General features: G+C 48.6%; 2 protein-coding genes across 2 annotated transcripts; both read right to left on the reverse strand.

The window, feature by feature from the left end:
- Positions 1-2,939: 2,939 nt before the first annotated feature.
- Positions 2,940-3,548, reverse strand: AtWU_07513 (short coiled-coil protein; the record flags this gene model as incomplete). Its single annotated transcript, XM_035502622.1, has 2 exons — positions 2,940-3,126; positions 3,229-3,548. The coding sequence occupies 2 exons, from the start codon at positions 3,546-3,548 to the stop codon at positions 2,940-2,942; spliced, it is 507 nt and encodes a 168-aa protein (XP_035358515.1).
- An 8,783-nt stretch (positions 3,549-12,331) lies between these two features.
- On the reverse strand, positions 12,332-14,191 carry AtWU_07514 (putative glycosyl hydrolase; the record flags this gene model as incomplete). The annotated part of the gene is made up of 1 exon (XM_035502623.1): positions 12,332-14,191. The coding sequence occupies one exon, from the start codon at positions 14,189-14,191 to the stop codon at positions 12,332-12,334; it is 1,860 nt and encodes a 619-aa protein (XP_035358516.1).
- Positions 14,192-14,340: the final 149 nt, after the last annotated feature.

Below are 14,340 nucleotides of genomic sequence, written 5' to 3' on the forward strand. Positions count from 1 at the left end.
ACATGCATACCATCCCATCCCCATCCAACCAACTTTTATCCCTCGATCAAAAGTACAATGCAGTATGCAGGCAGCATTGTAGAGTTTTTCCATCCCCCCTTTGTTTGACTTCAATGAGGTTAGTAGTAGGGTTAGTGAGCTATGTATAGATCAGATGTTCCCATTTCCTCTTCTTTTCTTTTTAACTTTTTTTGGGCTAGAAAGTACTTATGTACATGCATGCATGTAAGGACCGACTACTACTTATAACTCAAGTGTACGTACTAATTAGTAAGTATAAATAGTATAAATCTTTTACGTATGCATGCATCTTAGGTGCCTGAGTATGGGTGGGGTACTAGGTAGAGTCACTTGATTGTATGTTTACATTTCAATTGGTGTGTAGGTGAGGTAGAATGAATGGACTACTAACTGAGTATGTTGGTCAGGATCACTGCTGCTGCTTAGTCTAAGTAGTGGGTGATGTGTGATAGTTAGATGTCAGTGACTGACTGACTGACTTTGACTTGAAACCCCCATCAAAACCCATTTATGTACAATTATTTGGCTGGTAGTAGCAGTGGCAAATAGCAGTAAGAGTAGAGCATTTTCATTTTTGCTTTGCATATAAAGATAACTAGTAAAGTAGAATAGAGTCGTCAAAGGTAAGGCTCGATATTCATCCACCTATTTTGATTATACTTAGGTCTAATCTGCAAGCAAGGATGGATGGATTTCTTCCATGACTACTTTACTGAATAACTTACTAGACTCGACCAGACTAAGACTACTTACTTACTACATATAGCTTAATGGAAAAAGTCGGAGAGAGTATTCCATTTCCTCTCTATTCGAAAAGTTGAAATTAATTGTGAAAATAATCCAACTACTTGACTAGCATGTAAACATTCTATTTGATATCACACTTTCTTACCAGTCAACAGCCCAATGATCAGATACCGACTGCACTATGAAGTTAAACCCATGCTGTAGATAGAATATCACGATCAGTACTGACTTGGTGTTGTTATTCCAAGGCAACGAATCCTATATGAACATAAACCACCAAACCAGAAACCATCAATCAATCTCACCTAACGAGCAAAAGACTATACTTCCTCCCAACCCCAAGCTTAATATCACATCATACTATCATCCTAACCCAAGACATCACATCACCTAACATATTCTCAACAGGGACTCAAAAGTACATAAGTACGACAACCCACTCCCCCACCACCGATCCAGTCTATAGTCTAATCCAATATCCTCCGAAGTACTCCGTACTTTCTCCGACTATTCCCAGCAAGGAAATCAGTAAATCAGTAAATAAGAATTCCTTAATGCCGAGTTCAAAAAGACGGGGCGGGGCGGCTACAAACGTACGATCTTCGACCGAATTCGGTATATGTTGACGATGATGGGCGGTGATGGGTGAAGAATTTAGTTGCTAGACTAGTTGACAGGTATGAAACGGGGTAATTCTTGGTCATATTTCTGGGGGGTGTTCTGGTTTGATGAAAGGACTCCCGTGTGGGTTGTTGTTCCTCCATTGACGTGTCGAGCTGTCAACTACTAACTAGACTGGGTCCTGTCGAGGAGGGAAAATGCGGTGTGATGACTTGGTACTTCGTAGGTATGCATGCATTGTACAAAGTACGGAATACTGGTTGTCGCAATACATACACACATCGGTTACAACTACAATCTATTCCGTAGGACTCGGTTTTGTCAATTTGTTTCTCATTTAATGTATCAACCGCTCGCTTCTGGGTATGTAAGCAAATGTCTTCAGAGCCAAACGAAAATCAAACCAAGTCGAATCTGAATCGTCAGTCCGGGACGATTCCAATATACATGTCGATGGGCAAAGGAGGCGGTGGGGGATGGGGTGGGAAGAGATCGGGGGAAAAGGAATAAGGAGGAGAGGCGGCGATGAACAGGATGGGGAGAGGATGAGGATGATGTAAACCACATGAAGATTGGCTGCTCCGTGAAAATGCTTTCCCGCCTTTTTGCAGACCTTTGCAAACAAATGCGCCCAGTGCGGTTCCAAATGTCAGAAAGTGATGAAATGAACACAACAAGTCTAAATAACGGTTCCCAGTCAAAGTGTCCCAACGCCGCGCGTGCTATGCCAATACACAAAGCCTCCGGTATGATATGACAGATAGGAAAGTAAGAATAGAGGGATCAAAAGAAAAAGGAGAAAAAAAAAAGGGTAAAAAACAGAATATGAACAGAAGAAAGGTAAGACCAGAGCACAAAAAGAGTATGTCTGAGTCGTGCACCGGATCGCTGCCAAGACGGTAGGCGTCGATCAAATTCCCTGGTAACCCCCGGCATGTGTGGATGATGTCACGACCGCAGCAGCTTCTGCGAACCCCCAACCACACGCGGAGCGCATTGACGTGGGTGGCCATAGGTGAAGCAAATCCAGCGTCGTCAGCAGATTACGGGTAGCAAGTTGGAGGTGAAGGTATGGGGCTGTTCATCGTGATCAACCGCCATGTCCCAGTTGCACGATCAGGTCCGTCCGGTAGAGAGAAGAAACGAATCGAAGGAAGGGATCTATTTGCGAAAGTTCACACCTCGGGGCTTCAGCGTTGCACAAGGTTCCACCTGATGAAGCCGCAGATGTCATTTCGGAATCCCAGACACGAAGCAGTAAGTCCAAGCGGATCTTCGCGCGCATGTATCGTGTCGTATTGCTGCTCAAGTATGCGCGGCAGCCAAGAGCGTCCCATTCCGACATATGTGAGACACCTGCAGTATGTAGCGAAGAAGTGTGGCATTCACCCAAGTTCGAGAATTCATGGAAGTGAATGAGAGACGTGAAGGTCATCGCATAGAAGGTTGAGGTTTCGTAAATTTGATCTTATCGTTCGCTTTCTCCAGGGCAGCGAATTCCCGACCGCTTATCTGTATCGAATAGCCGGGATGACAATACGGCGTCGGAGCTATTTCTGCGACTTTTTGACCTTGGTGCTACTCCTTGTCATTTCGCTCTTGGTCATGTTGCGGGTTAATCCACCAATGTAGTCTTGAAGAAATCGGTTCTCGCTTTCGAGCTTATCATGGTCGGATTTGACGGCTTCGATACGTTCGGCGAGCGCCTGAAGGGAGGACTGGAGGGCCTTGGCTTGTCTGCCGAGAACACGTAACACATTAGCATCGCTTCTTCCCCCCTTTCTGGTCTCTAGCGTCACTTGGCCGGAGATTTTGGGGAATTGTCATTCGACTACTCACTCTTGTAGTGTCTGCCTGGCTTCCTTGCCCAGTCGCTCCAAATCAGCCGAGTTGCGTCGAGGACTCATAGCGCGCGCGTCGTCAGGGGGGAATTCCTCTTCTTCGATTTCGATTTCAGGATGATCCCGTGGAACTAGTATCGAGGCACTCGGTTTCCGACTGGCCATACGAGGTCTCTCTGAGCGTCCTCTACGTTCTGTTTCGGCGTCGGAGATGGAGGAGGATGATGAGAGAGAAGACATGTGTGAACGACCGTTGTCGTTGGGTTGGGGCAGGGTTGGCACAGGAGAAGAACCGTGCACATCTGATGTTGACGCCATGGTTTTTTCAGACTCTGGTGGTGGCGCCGGTGGTTGATTTTAAGAGTTTCTGTGGTTGACGGTGGCTTGGAAGCGAATGAGAAAAAGTCTCGGGGCGGTCGCTGAGGCAGGCTTTCCACGGTCGAGGGGTAACGGAATAGAACTACTCCCGCAAAGAAACGATTTCAGACACAGCAATTGAATATCTTCTTCACAGCTGGGCTGTGACTACCTCTAGCGATGACTTCAGATGGGAAGATCTGCGTTGTCGCTGGAGGTAGCTGGTGTAAGAGCAAGAGGTGGGTTGTTTCCCAGGGCGGCTGTTTCGTCGAGGATTCTCGGGCCGGAAAAAGTAAAAAAGGGACAACGAAAACAGCTGGGAAGAAGCAAACAGGTTCCGGCTGCCAGGGAGGAAGAGATCTCAAGGGAGAGATCAGATCAGATTTCAAGACGAGAGGGGAGGCAGAGTTGGAGAAATAAAGTCGGTCAAAGGGGAGAGAGAGCGACTTTGAGGGGGTGAGGGAGAAACCAGAGCGACAAGCCGTGGTCCGGGTTAAGCGAACTGGAATTCGGGGGGGCGACGAGAGATGAGAGGGAGAGAGAGAGAGGTGGAGGGAAAAGACAACCACCACTTTCAGGACAAAGCAATTCAAGGATGTACCTGAAGTGATTGCCAGCTATATTCGCCTTTGTTCCTTTTTTGGGGCAAGGCAGTCTATAGGGATTAAGGATTAGGGATTAATCCAAGGTGTCGAACCCGGGTTTGAGGAAAGTTCGTTGGGCAGTCCGAAAACGGGCGGACTAAAAACTTGGACACGGGGGGAAGAGGGAGGTGGGTTTTTGGTGCTGATTTGGGTTGGGTTCGGTGGTGTTTTAGTGCAGTAGTTGCTGCGAGTGGGAAAGGAATAATAACGCTGCTGAGTGATTGATTGATGAGCGACAAGGTCTTGGGGGGGTGAGTGTGGGTGTGTGTGTGTGTGTGTCACAATCACACTTCCTCTCAAGTCACGTAAGATAAATTAAAAGAGGAAAGGAAAAAAAGGGGGGGGTGTTAAATTCTTTGGGTTAAGAGAAAATCCCAGCGAGAGTCGGGGAGGGAGGGAAGTGGAGAGAGAGGAGAGGTTTGGTGAGGAAAGGGAGAAGGACAACGAGAGATCCGACGGACAGACAGGAGAAGAGAGGAGAGGAGAGGAGAAAAGAGGAGCAAAGCCAGTAGCTTAAAAAAAATTGAACAACCAGCAAGATGAGTAAAAAGAGAGAGGTATGAACGCGAAGAGGGAGATTGAGAACGTCGAGGAAGTCGCTGTAAGTAGGAATAGTTCGTCGCAATAATAATCCTTGAAAGAAATAATAATAAATAAAATAATAAATTATCGTGGTCAGTTTCGCAAGCAAAAAAGACCAGCAGCAGCAAGTAGCAGCAAAGCAAGTTAAGCAGCAGTGCAGCAGCAGCAGCAGCAAGCAGATCTGGTATGTAATAGGAATACTCCCGAGTAGGTAATAATGGGGAGAATTTATCGCGAAAAGTCGCAAAAAAGGAACCACTCTTCTGCTGCGGTTGATATCCGTACCGCTTTTACATACTCTATACCACCACTACTAATACTTTGTACACTTACTACTACTAGTAGCTCACGACTGACTTGCCTTACTGACTTTGCTGCTTCTATTCTTACCGCTTCTACTAACTAGATAACTACTGAAGAGTGCCGTGACTGACGATGGACCACGTACCTATAGTAGTAAACACTAACTACGGAGTACTTCCTCCAGCAAGACCAATGGGTTAGTTACTTAGTAGTAGTCATAAGTCGCAGTGGGTAACTATAACAGTCAGATACCAACACACGCAGTATTGTCATGCTGGGAAATGGACACTAATCCACCACAATTTATGCGACAATTAGAGCTGGTCGCGGGGCTAATCACAGCCCTGCCTCGAGTGAATTAGGCAGGTAGCAGGGGGAAGCCGGTAACATACCGATTCCCATAATTACCCAGAGGGTACATGCCTGTTGTACTTTTGGGCAGGAAATTCACCCGGATTTGGTATGGGAGGTACAAACAGAGTACGGAGTGGTACCTCGGTGGGCTCGGTCTTACCCAGTTGGGGATTAGCGGCACCACACTAAAAGTGGGAAGACTCGTGGCCGCCACTGGAATGATTATCACCGTATTCCTGGGTACGGGGGGAGGCAAGAAATGTAAAAAAAGAGAGGCGAAAAAAAACAGAGACACGACAGGCAGGAAAAAGGAAGATGTAGGCTAAGGAAAGAAGAGACATGAGACACATGAATAACTATGTAGAGTGAAAGAAAAGCCCAATCCGATTGAGACAACTAACCCATCTACCAAACAGATACTACATCATAACACCTCACAACTACGTAAACCAGCGACTAAAAAAGAACAAAAAGATATCTGTCTCTCACTCTTACTCTTCTCTCTCTCTCTGGCCATCAAATAAAAGCCGCCAGATGATTGTTTCGGTGAAGGGCCTCCGTTCGGACTGGCGTCCCGTGGTTGGTGGGCGCCGCTGCCCTTTTAGGGGTTCGTCTTGTTCCTTTCTCAGCAGTGGTTCGGTTAGTGACTGTCGGACCCAGCATTTCACGCCCCTTGGTTCGCCGCTGCCCTCCTTAGCGGGAACCCAAATCCCCTGAAGGGGGGGGCCACTCATCACCGCCAACGAGGTGTCGCTCTCGGAGGAATGGCGATGATCCTCATCATCCACCGCTAGTAGTATGACGATGATCCATGGCCGATGATGTAGAGGCATGATGCTGCTGAGGTTGGATGGCCCTTTTACAATGTGATTTTTGGTTCCCCTTCCCTCCTCCCCCTTCCCTTCTTCTGGTTCTTCTTCTTGTTGTTGTTCTTATTGTTGCCACGGATCAATCAACACTCGCCAACATTAACAGGACGGCTCGTCTTTTCCACTTTCCCACCCCCCTCCCCTGGCACAAATGTCACCGAATTTTGCATGGCTCCATAGCGAAGCGAACCTTTCATTTTCTCCATTCCTCCTTAGCTCCTCCTAACAATTGCCGAGGCGGCGGCGGATCATTAAGCCACAAAAAGGGCATAAGAGTGTATCAGTACGTCAAATGGGGCGATAATAGTCAGTCAGTCGGACCTAGTCAAAACGTTCTCATCAAGTCTTCAGGGGAGGTCATGCAACGTCGATCGAGCCATCGGATTCGTGGCTTTGCCTCCATCGCCGCAAGACGGGGTCAGGATCAATATCGGAATGCTTCGCTCGACCTTTCTCTCATCGTGCCTCCCGCTACCCTGACTAGTGCCACTGATAATGCACCTAGACGGTACTACAACCGGAGGTATCTCCCCCCTCAGTTACAACCAAAAGTCTTGTAATTGCCACCACTAGTGGTTTTTGCCTGCCGTAGACGAGATCCCAAAAAAGCACTTCTATCGTCTGCCTGCAGCAATAGGAAAAACGATGCATCTGTATATGGAGGAGTTGTACTTTGCGCTGGATGATCATGTATCGTCCTTTTAGTCCCAACCCCCCCAATCTGGTAGTGGATGTGGGCTGGCGTACTTTTCCTTCTCTGGTCGGATTTTAAGCTCCACCACAAAGGAAGTCAACGGCTTGGGGCAGGACGATCCATTCCCGCGGGTTCGACACACCTTCTGACGGATCATGGCTGGGAGCGAGTGGGAGCGAGTGGGAGTGAGCAGCCAAAGCAGAACCAGGAAAGGATGTGCAGGCTGCCGATCCATCTCTCCCCATCCATCGCGCTTCGGGAACATGTGTCCATCGGAACATCGAATCACAGGGTTGATAATGTGACGAAAGTTGATTCAGATTTTCCCTTTTTCTTTTTTGCCCCTGGACTGTATGGGGTACCCCGTATGGCGCCTTCTTAACATAACACTACTAACTGGCAGGAGCCATGTATGCATTCATTCACCTACCGCGCGACAGGGATAGGATGGCTTCCGCGCATTGCCATTCGTCGGTGCTAAGAAAATTGGTGGGCAAGTGTGAGTTAAATTCTCCAGCCCGGCTAGGAATGGAGAAGGAAGCTTTCCGATGGTCGTGCGATGGAACTAAGAATAATAATGATAATGGTAATAAAATAACACACAGATACGGGACCCGAGATGGTGGGAATTAAACCTCAATAGAAGAAATTGCCCGACCATGGATGAGGCTTCGGGGAAGACGCGCAAAATTTTCTTTCGCAGCTTTAAGGTCTTTGCGCGCGCTGACCGTCGCCGCTCACCGTGGTTCATCCTCGGGGCAACTTCAACTATGACGGGTGAGAACGTCATGAAAGTTCCTCTCATTGGACCTGTCTGTTGCCATTGCTCGTCTTGTTTGATACTTTGATTGAAATTTTGGAGCATGTCTCTTCTTGTCCACCCCCTTTGGCGGATGGTACTTTCACTTCCCCGTGCTGCAATGTACCTGACTGGCTGAATGCAAGGCTCAGCCCCGGAAGCTCTGACAAAGTACGGAGAAGTCGGGCGCTATCAGCACCAAGACACACAGGTCCCATCGATCTGATGGATGCAACTGAAACAAGTCAACGTCACGGGCGGAGCGACTAGTTATCTCGTAGGTTCTATCAAAGAACCACCAGCACCGAACAGATCGCATCTCAGCTCGACCGCTAGTACAATCGTGGCGAATTTGCAGCAAGGCGCTGCAGTTGCATACATGAGCCCCAACGGACGATGTCCGGAACGTTCCCCGGCGGCTACATTAGTTGCGCTGGGTCGGCGAAAACATTGCAAAGGTGATGTTCCGCGTCCTACTGGATGAGAAGCTCATCGCGAAGATTGGTAGCTTGGTACGCTATACCACGGAGCTATTCCTCACTCCTCGCTAGACGCGTTTTTCCCCTATGAATCCGGTTATCAACACGAGGTCGAGCAGACCTGCAGGATGAGCCCCCAACTGCAATTGAGCAGCAAGTGAGCGAGCTCCGTTTTCGATGGAGGGGATGCATTCACCGGGGAGCGTTGAACAACAGAGTGCAAACTAGCCAGTGGAAAGCGTTCCTTGACCCCCGCATCGGTGCATGCAGTCGCGCTCCCCACTCAGCAAAGAGAGCGCGCGCGAAAGAGCTTGTGACCGGATGGGACCACGGCCGAACCCTTTCCTTTCCTTTTTATCCCTTTGGGTCCTGATTTATGACAGTTGTCCACTGCCCGATGAGGATTGGGATCAGTCTTCCGCCGTATGAAGATAGGCAGATGAGGAGGCTTAACATGGAATCGGCAGCCGATTCAGGTAGGTAGGCACGTCAGTCCGACAGTGGCAGTAGAGGGGGGCCACCTAAGCAAGTAAGGCTAAGTCTCAGTCAGTCAGAGTTAGTTACTGTGAATACAGTAGTGTAGTAGTAGCCTAAGAGAGGGGGGAGAAGCCCGTGACCTCATAGTGGACAAGCAGGCACCCAACTTGCAATGAAGCATCCTCTCTGGCAGCTCTTCGAAGCGACGGGTGAAACCGAGAGAAGCGAGGATTCCCCGAAATATTACCATACATACAGAGGAAGAATACCAATGATTACGAGGACGTAAGGGTACCACGACTGGGCGGCCGCGTGACTGCCTTCTTGCTCCACTCGCCCATTCCATGGTTGACGGCCAGCATTATTATTCTTAGTTCCTGCCTACTACCCGCTACTATCGTCTATCTACCCTACCTGTCTATCCATTTGTTCCCTTCTCTCTCTCTCATTCATGACTATGTAAATACCACATACCGCAACCCCACGACATCCCAACGGGAACCACCTTGTCCGAGCTGTCCTCGCAAGTCAGACACTTGGCCCTTACCCCCTCCTCTCTCTTCCGTCCAGTGTCCACTTTCCGGGCAAGCTCCAATGAGCCCAGTGAAGGTCAATGCCACCCTGGCGAGTGACGATAAAGAACTGCCGATCTGGGATCGGCTAGTGGCTGAGGGGATTCTCCGCTAATAAGGACACTGCTGAGTGCTAAGACTCCCAGCAAGCACCAACAGTCATGATGCCAACCCGAATTCGGTTCTACCTGGCTTGATGCCTTTACCCGATCATTTGATGTCGAGGCACGATGATGAAGGATCATCGCGACCCTGACACTTAACCCTCCGTCTCCATACCAGCTCAGATGTTGTTCAATGCTCTCACAGGAAATTAACACTAGGAGACCTGTATGATTATCCCTCGAGTATCCACTCTCCACAGACAGAGCACGGAGGACGACCTGTCCAGCAAAATTACTCTAGTCTACCACATTCCGTCCATCCACCATACACAGTACACCTCGTTCAAGCCACCGATCGTCTTGCACAAAGAGAAAAATGTCTGTGTGGTGTGTGTGTTGCGAGAGGGAGACCTGATAACATAGACTTGAGTTGCTGCCGCCTACCCTCCTCCCAACCCAATTAATAGCCAACGCAGCCATCAGTGCAGAAACGGTCAGCCAGGAAACGCCCCCTTAAACCCATCCGGCAGGTCCATAACGTCCTCCTACTACTGACTGGGGTCATCTTCCCATGGAATATTCTTCCCCTCCTTATCGTATGGTCGGCAAGGCACAGGCACCCTACCCCCGTGGTTAGAGACTTACTATACTGTTATATGTTGTTCCACTTAGTGCTTTCAGAATAAATTAAATGATTCCTCCTAGAACCTTGGGTGTCCACCACCATCAACCAGGGGAGGGATAAAGGGGGGCACAAGGTCAATGCGTCTGCGTAGTGGCTTTCCCTTTTTCTTTTTCCCTTCCACCCATGGTCCCCCTCCTTCATTTCTCGAAAGTAGATGCCCATTTCATTCCAAAACCTATTATGGGGCCTGAGTATCCACGGGCCCTTTAATACAGCTCACTATAGTATGGGTTCGCATACTTCGCTTATGAGTTTAAATAACCATCACTAATAACTATCCAACTATTATATAGATATAGATTACTAATATGTTGAAGGGCTGATGATCTATTTGTTTGATAGTATTGGGAGCTGCAGTGCGTGGTTTCTTCTACCCATTGGACAGGCATCTATATAGTTTCCTTAGACTTTGCTGGGCATTTAGAACAAGTGCGTGGAGAGTAGACATACTCACTGACTACAGATGAGTACATCGTAGATACTTACCCCTACTAGTAGTTATCATATGTTGATAACTGGAGGGCTAATTAATTAGCCTGCTCTGGTTTCAAGCAACAACATCTGATACTGTTAGCACCTGACCTATTACTTGAGTAGTCACGTAGGTAACCAACTGCTAGTTAATTACACTATGTAGGAACTTCATTCCGGCTTACATCATTTTATCCAGTTACACAGCAACCAACTAACTGAGTAGATAGTTGATCTGGATGAGAGACACATGACCCCAGCTCATTTCATCATATCACGTTACTTGCTGCAACTCCTCAAGATACTCCGTCAATAGTCACAATAACTACTACCTACCTACAGAATAGAAAAAGAAAAAAGGAATGAAGAATCGATTAAGCCTGTCCGGTGATATCATCATCCATCCTCCCTACTTACCCAACGAACTAATCACCTTACATTTCCTTCAATAACTAGTTAGTTTACAAATTCATCCATCCAGTAAGTATACACTGCAATGCATCAACTACTGGCTATACACATTTTAGTCAAATCTAAATAAATCAGTAACTAAGATCACATTCCCACAACAAAATAAAATATAATGAATAGAACCCCCAACAAAATAAACCAAAAAAATAAAAATAAAATAAAATATACGCCCCCAAAAAGAATAACCCCCATCTACTACAGTAGTACTCACGGAGTACTCCGTACACCTTTTTACCAACCTCTCCCAAAAGAGAAAAGAATCGAAAAGAAACAATTAATCAACTAACTAATTACCTATGAAGTAAGCAGCAAGTAAGTAAACTACGGCCCGCAAACCATTATATCATATAGTCGGTCAAGAGAAAAAACACCCCCAAATCTCACTCACCCACTCACCAACTAAACAGACAACACATAACAACGACAACAACACAACAACAACACGGCACGGCACAGGACGGCACAACACATTCCAATTCCCTCCGCTCCGCTTACTATGCCCATAAGTAAACTAAGATGGCAATAAAATTTCATTAAAATGAATGACATGGCCGGTCTCATCCCCGGGGAAGATCGGATCGGGGGGCCGAAAAAGCAGCAGCACGCGGGACGGCACGGAGGGATTGATTGAATACTATCTACCAACCAACGTAATAACTGTCTAACTATTTACTGTACTTTGTAGAGTCATACCTGTTAAGTACGTCAAGGAAAAATATTATCCGGAGGGTTTACTCTAATCGGCAGGTAGTAAGACATCCCATCTCATCATCTATTGGGTTGGGTTGGGTAGATTCTGCCCTTTTTGGTTTATTTTTACTTTTTAAGTAAATGCTGGCTGAGCGCGCTTGTCTAGCCGAGCTGGCGGATGGATGGATGGGGTCAATCTGGTGATCCTGCCATGTGCGATGATGTTGATGATGATGTCGATGTCGTGGCTTTTCCCCGGTTTTTCATCTCCCCGGGTCCAACTAACGCAGACTACGGAGGTTTCTTCCACGGCCATACTGCTGGCATCGGCTTATGTGGCAAACTTGTTCTGCTGATCAAGACATCATGCATGTTCTCTGTATGTACGTAGGTGAGTATGGCTGCCGCGCCCTACAGATGACGAAGGTAATCGTGCTTCCAAACGCCTGTTCCGGTCCTAGTGTAGGTATTCCTGAAACTCCTAACATACAATCAAACCAACCAACCCATTTGTACAGCAAGTGCTAGGCCGTCGGCCGAATGACCCGGATCATGCAAGAGACGAGGTCGTCTTCCACTGGTACAATGCCCGCAGCACCGCGACACCTCCTGACTGTGTCTCAACAGTGCGTCCGCGGCCACGATCGTTGTAGTCTTTCGGCGCATAATCGCGCTCTATGAAACCCGACCGCTCGGGTGCAGTTCCCCAGCCCTGCAGCTGTCGTGTGGAATCGAGTCCCAGCGTCTCGTCTTCGCTGGGGCCCTTAGAGCCACGGCTGCGGAGAAGTCCCGTCAGTGCCTCCGAGTCCTCACCCTGCGCCCCATAATTTTGATAGTCGATCGCCCCCTGCGGCAGAGGACTCACGTCGGTGGCGGTGGTGTTTCCCCACCACTGCCCGATCTTGCCGTCGCCATTCTTGGTCAACAGAGCGGCGTTGGCGTTGTGCTCGATCCAGGGGCGGTATGTTCGGCATCGTGCTTGGTGCCACTCGTATACGTACTGCCAGCCATCTTCCCCGTCCCCTGTGCGGTTGGCACTGGCCAGAAAACGCAATTCCTGCGGCCGGATGTCTCGGCAGAACTCGGCCAAATGGTGAAAGAAGATCCCTTTGAAGGTTTGTCCATTTTGGGAGCAGCTCCCGGAGGAGTCGCACGCATCCTCCAACACACCTCCGCGGCCAAGCCCTTCCCACTGCTGACTGCCTTTGTCAGGCCATCCGGTAGCCAAGAGCACATCATTGACCAATCGGTGCCCGTCAGATAGATACTGCTGCAAACCGGTAGCTAACCAAAGTCCCCTTAGCCCGCTAAGGATCACTCCCTGGTTGTATGTATATACCATGGTGTTGAGAACATCACATTTGCGCGTGCCAGGATCATCAGCGCTCTTCCAACCACTGATATGGAAGCCATCGCCATAGAGGCCATTGGCACCCGTCATATTTGAGGCATTTAACCACGAATATCCCTCGATGGCGGCCTGCAGATGGGTTGGGTCGTGAGGGTAACCGTCTGACCAGTTCTCATCGTCCAATGTGGCTCCCATAAAGGGTGAATCAATAAAGTCTCCGGGGAAGTAGAGATACATCCCGATGCTAGCGGCTATGTACAGCTCATTGGTGATGGCATTCTTGTAGGGCGTCAGGTAAGGGCTCCAGATCATCCCGCCATTACACAAGGAAACGTCCCAACCCCCGGATGCAAGACCATAGAACACACGTGCCCGGTGAGCCGCCGGAGACTGAAACTGGGTTCCATGCCAGAGGCGTTTTGTTGTCTCGTTGGGTGAGAAGGGGTCATCGTAATGCAGGTCGCTGTGCAACACTTGGAACTTTATGTTCTCCAGCCAGCCCAGAACAACCCATAGCATGTCATCGAAGGCCTGGTTTCTTACAGCAAAGGCATCCTCACCGAAGTAGAAGGCTGAGGTTTGGTCAAAATAATGGTTAATGAGATTTTCGAATCCCAACGAATACTGTCCAGTTATATCTTCCGGCTGTTTGTGATTCCCGCTAGCATTCTCTGGAAGAAGATCCGACAGTACATCCCCCGCCGTAGAAGTCAGTGAGGAGAGGGTGGCGGAGACATGAGTTCCAAGCACGGCAGCAGTCCAATCGATACTAGTAGGCCAAGTGCCTTGCCAAAGCTGGAAGTAGTCATCCTGCATCACATTGAGAGCATCCAACAAATCGTTGTAAGTGCGGCTTATCGAGCCGATCGGTTCACTGGGCTTCTCTGGAGCAGGAAGGGGGAGCTGCTTTGACGGGGGATCGGTTGAATCCTCCAGCGGAATCTGCGCATTTGGAGACAATGGCGCAAGGACGTCCTGCGACCGCAACGCCAGCGCATTGGTCTCAGAGAAGACTGCAAACAAGCAGAGCAACCTATGAATAGCAAGTAACGCACGCATATTGAAGGCTTTCTAGTTGTAAGTCCCTCAAGCCCGCAGTGAACGACTGGTCTCGTGGTCCTGGACCTGGTTCCTGGTAACCCAGGGCGGAGGTACCGATAAGCAAGTATTCGAGAAATGATTCGAGGTAACAATACGTGAGGATTGAC

This window comes from Aspergillus tubingensis, assembly GCF_013340325.1.
Source record: "Aspergillus tubingensis WU-2223L DNA, scaffold_8, whole genome shotgun sequence".
In the NCBI taxonomy this organism is placed as follows: Eukaryota; Fungi; Ascomycota; class Eurotiomycetes; order Eurotiales; family Aspergillaceae; genus Aspergillus; species Aspergillus tubingensis.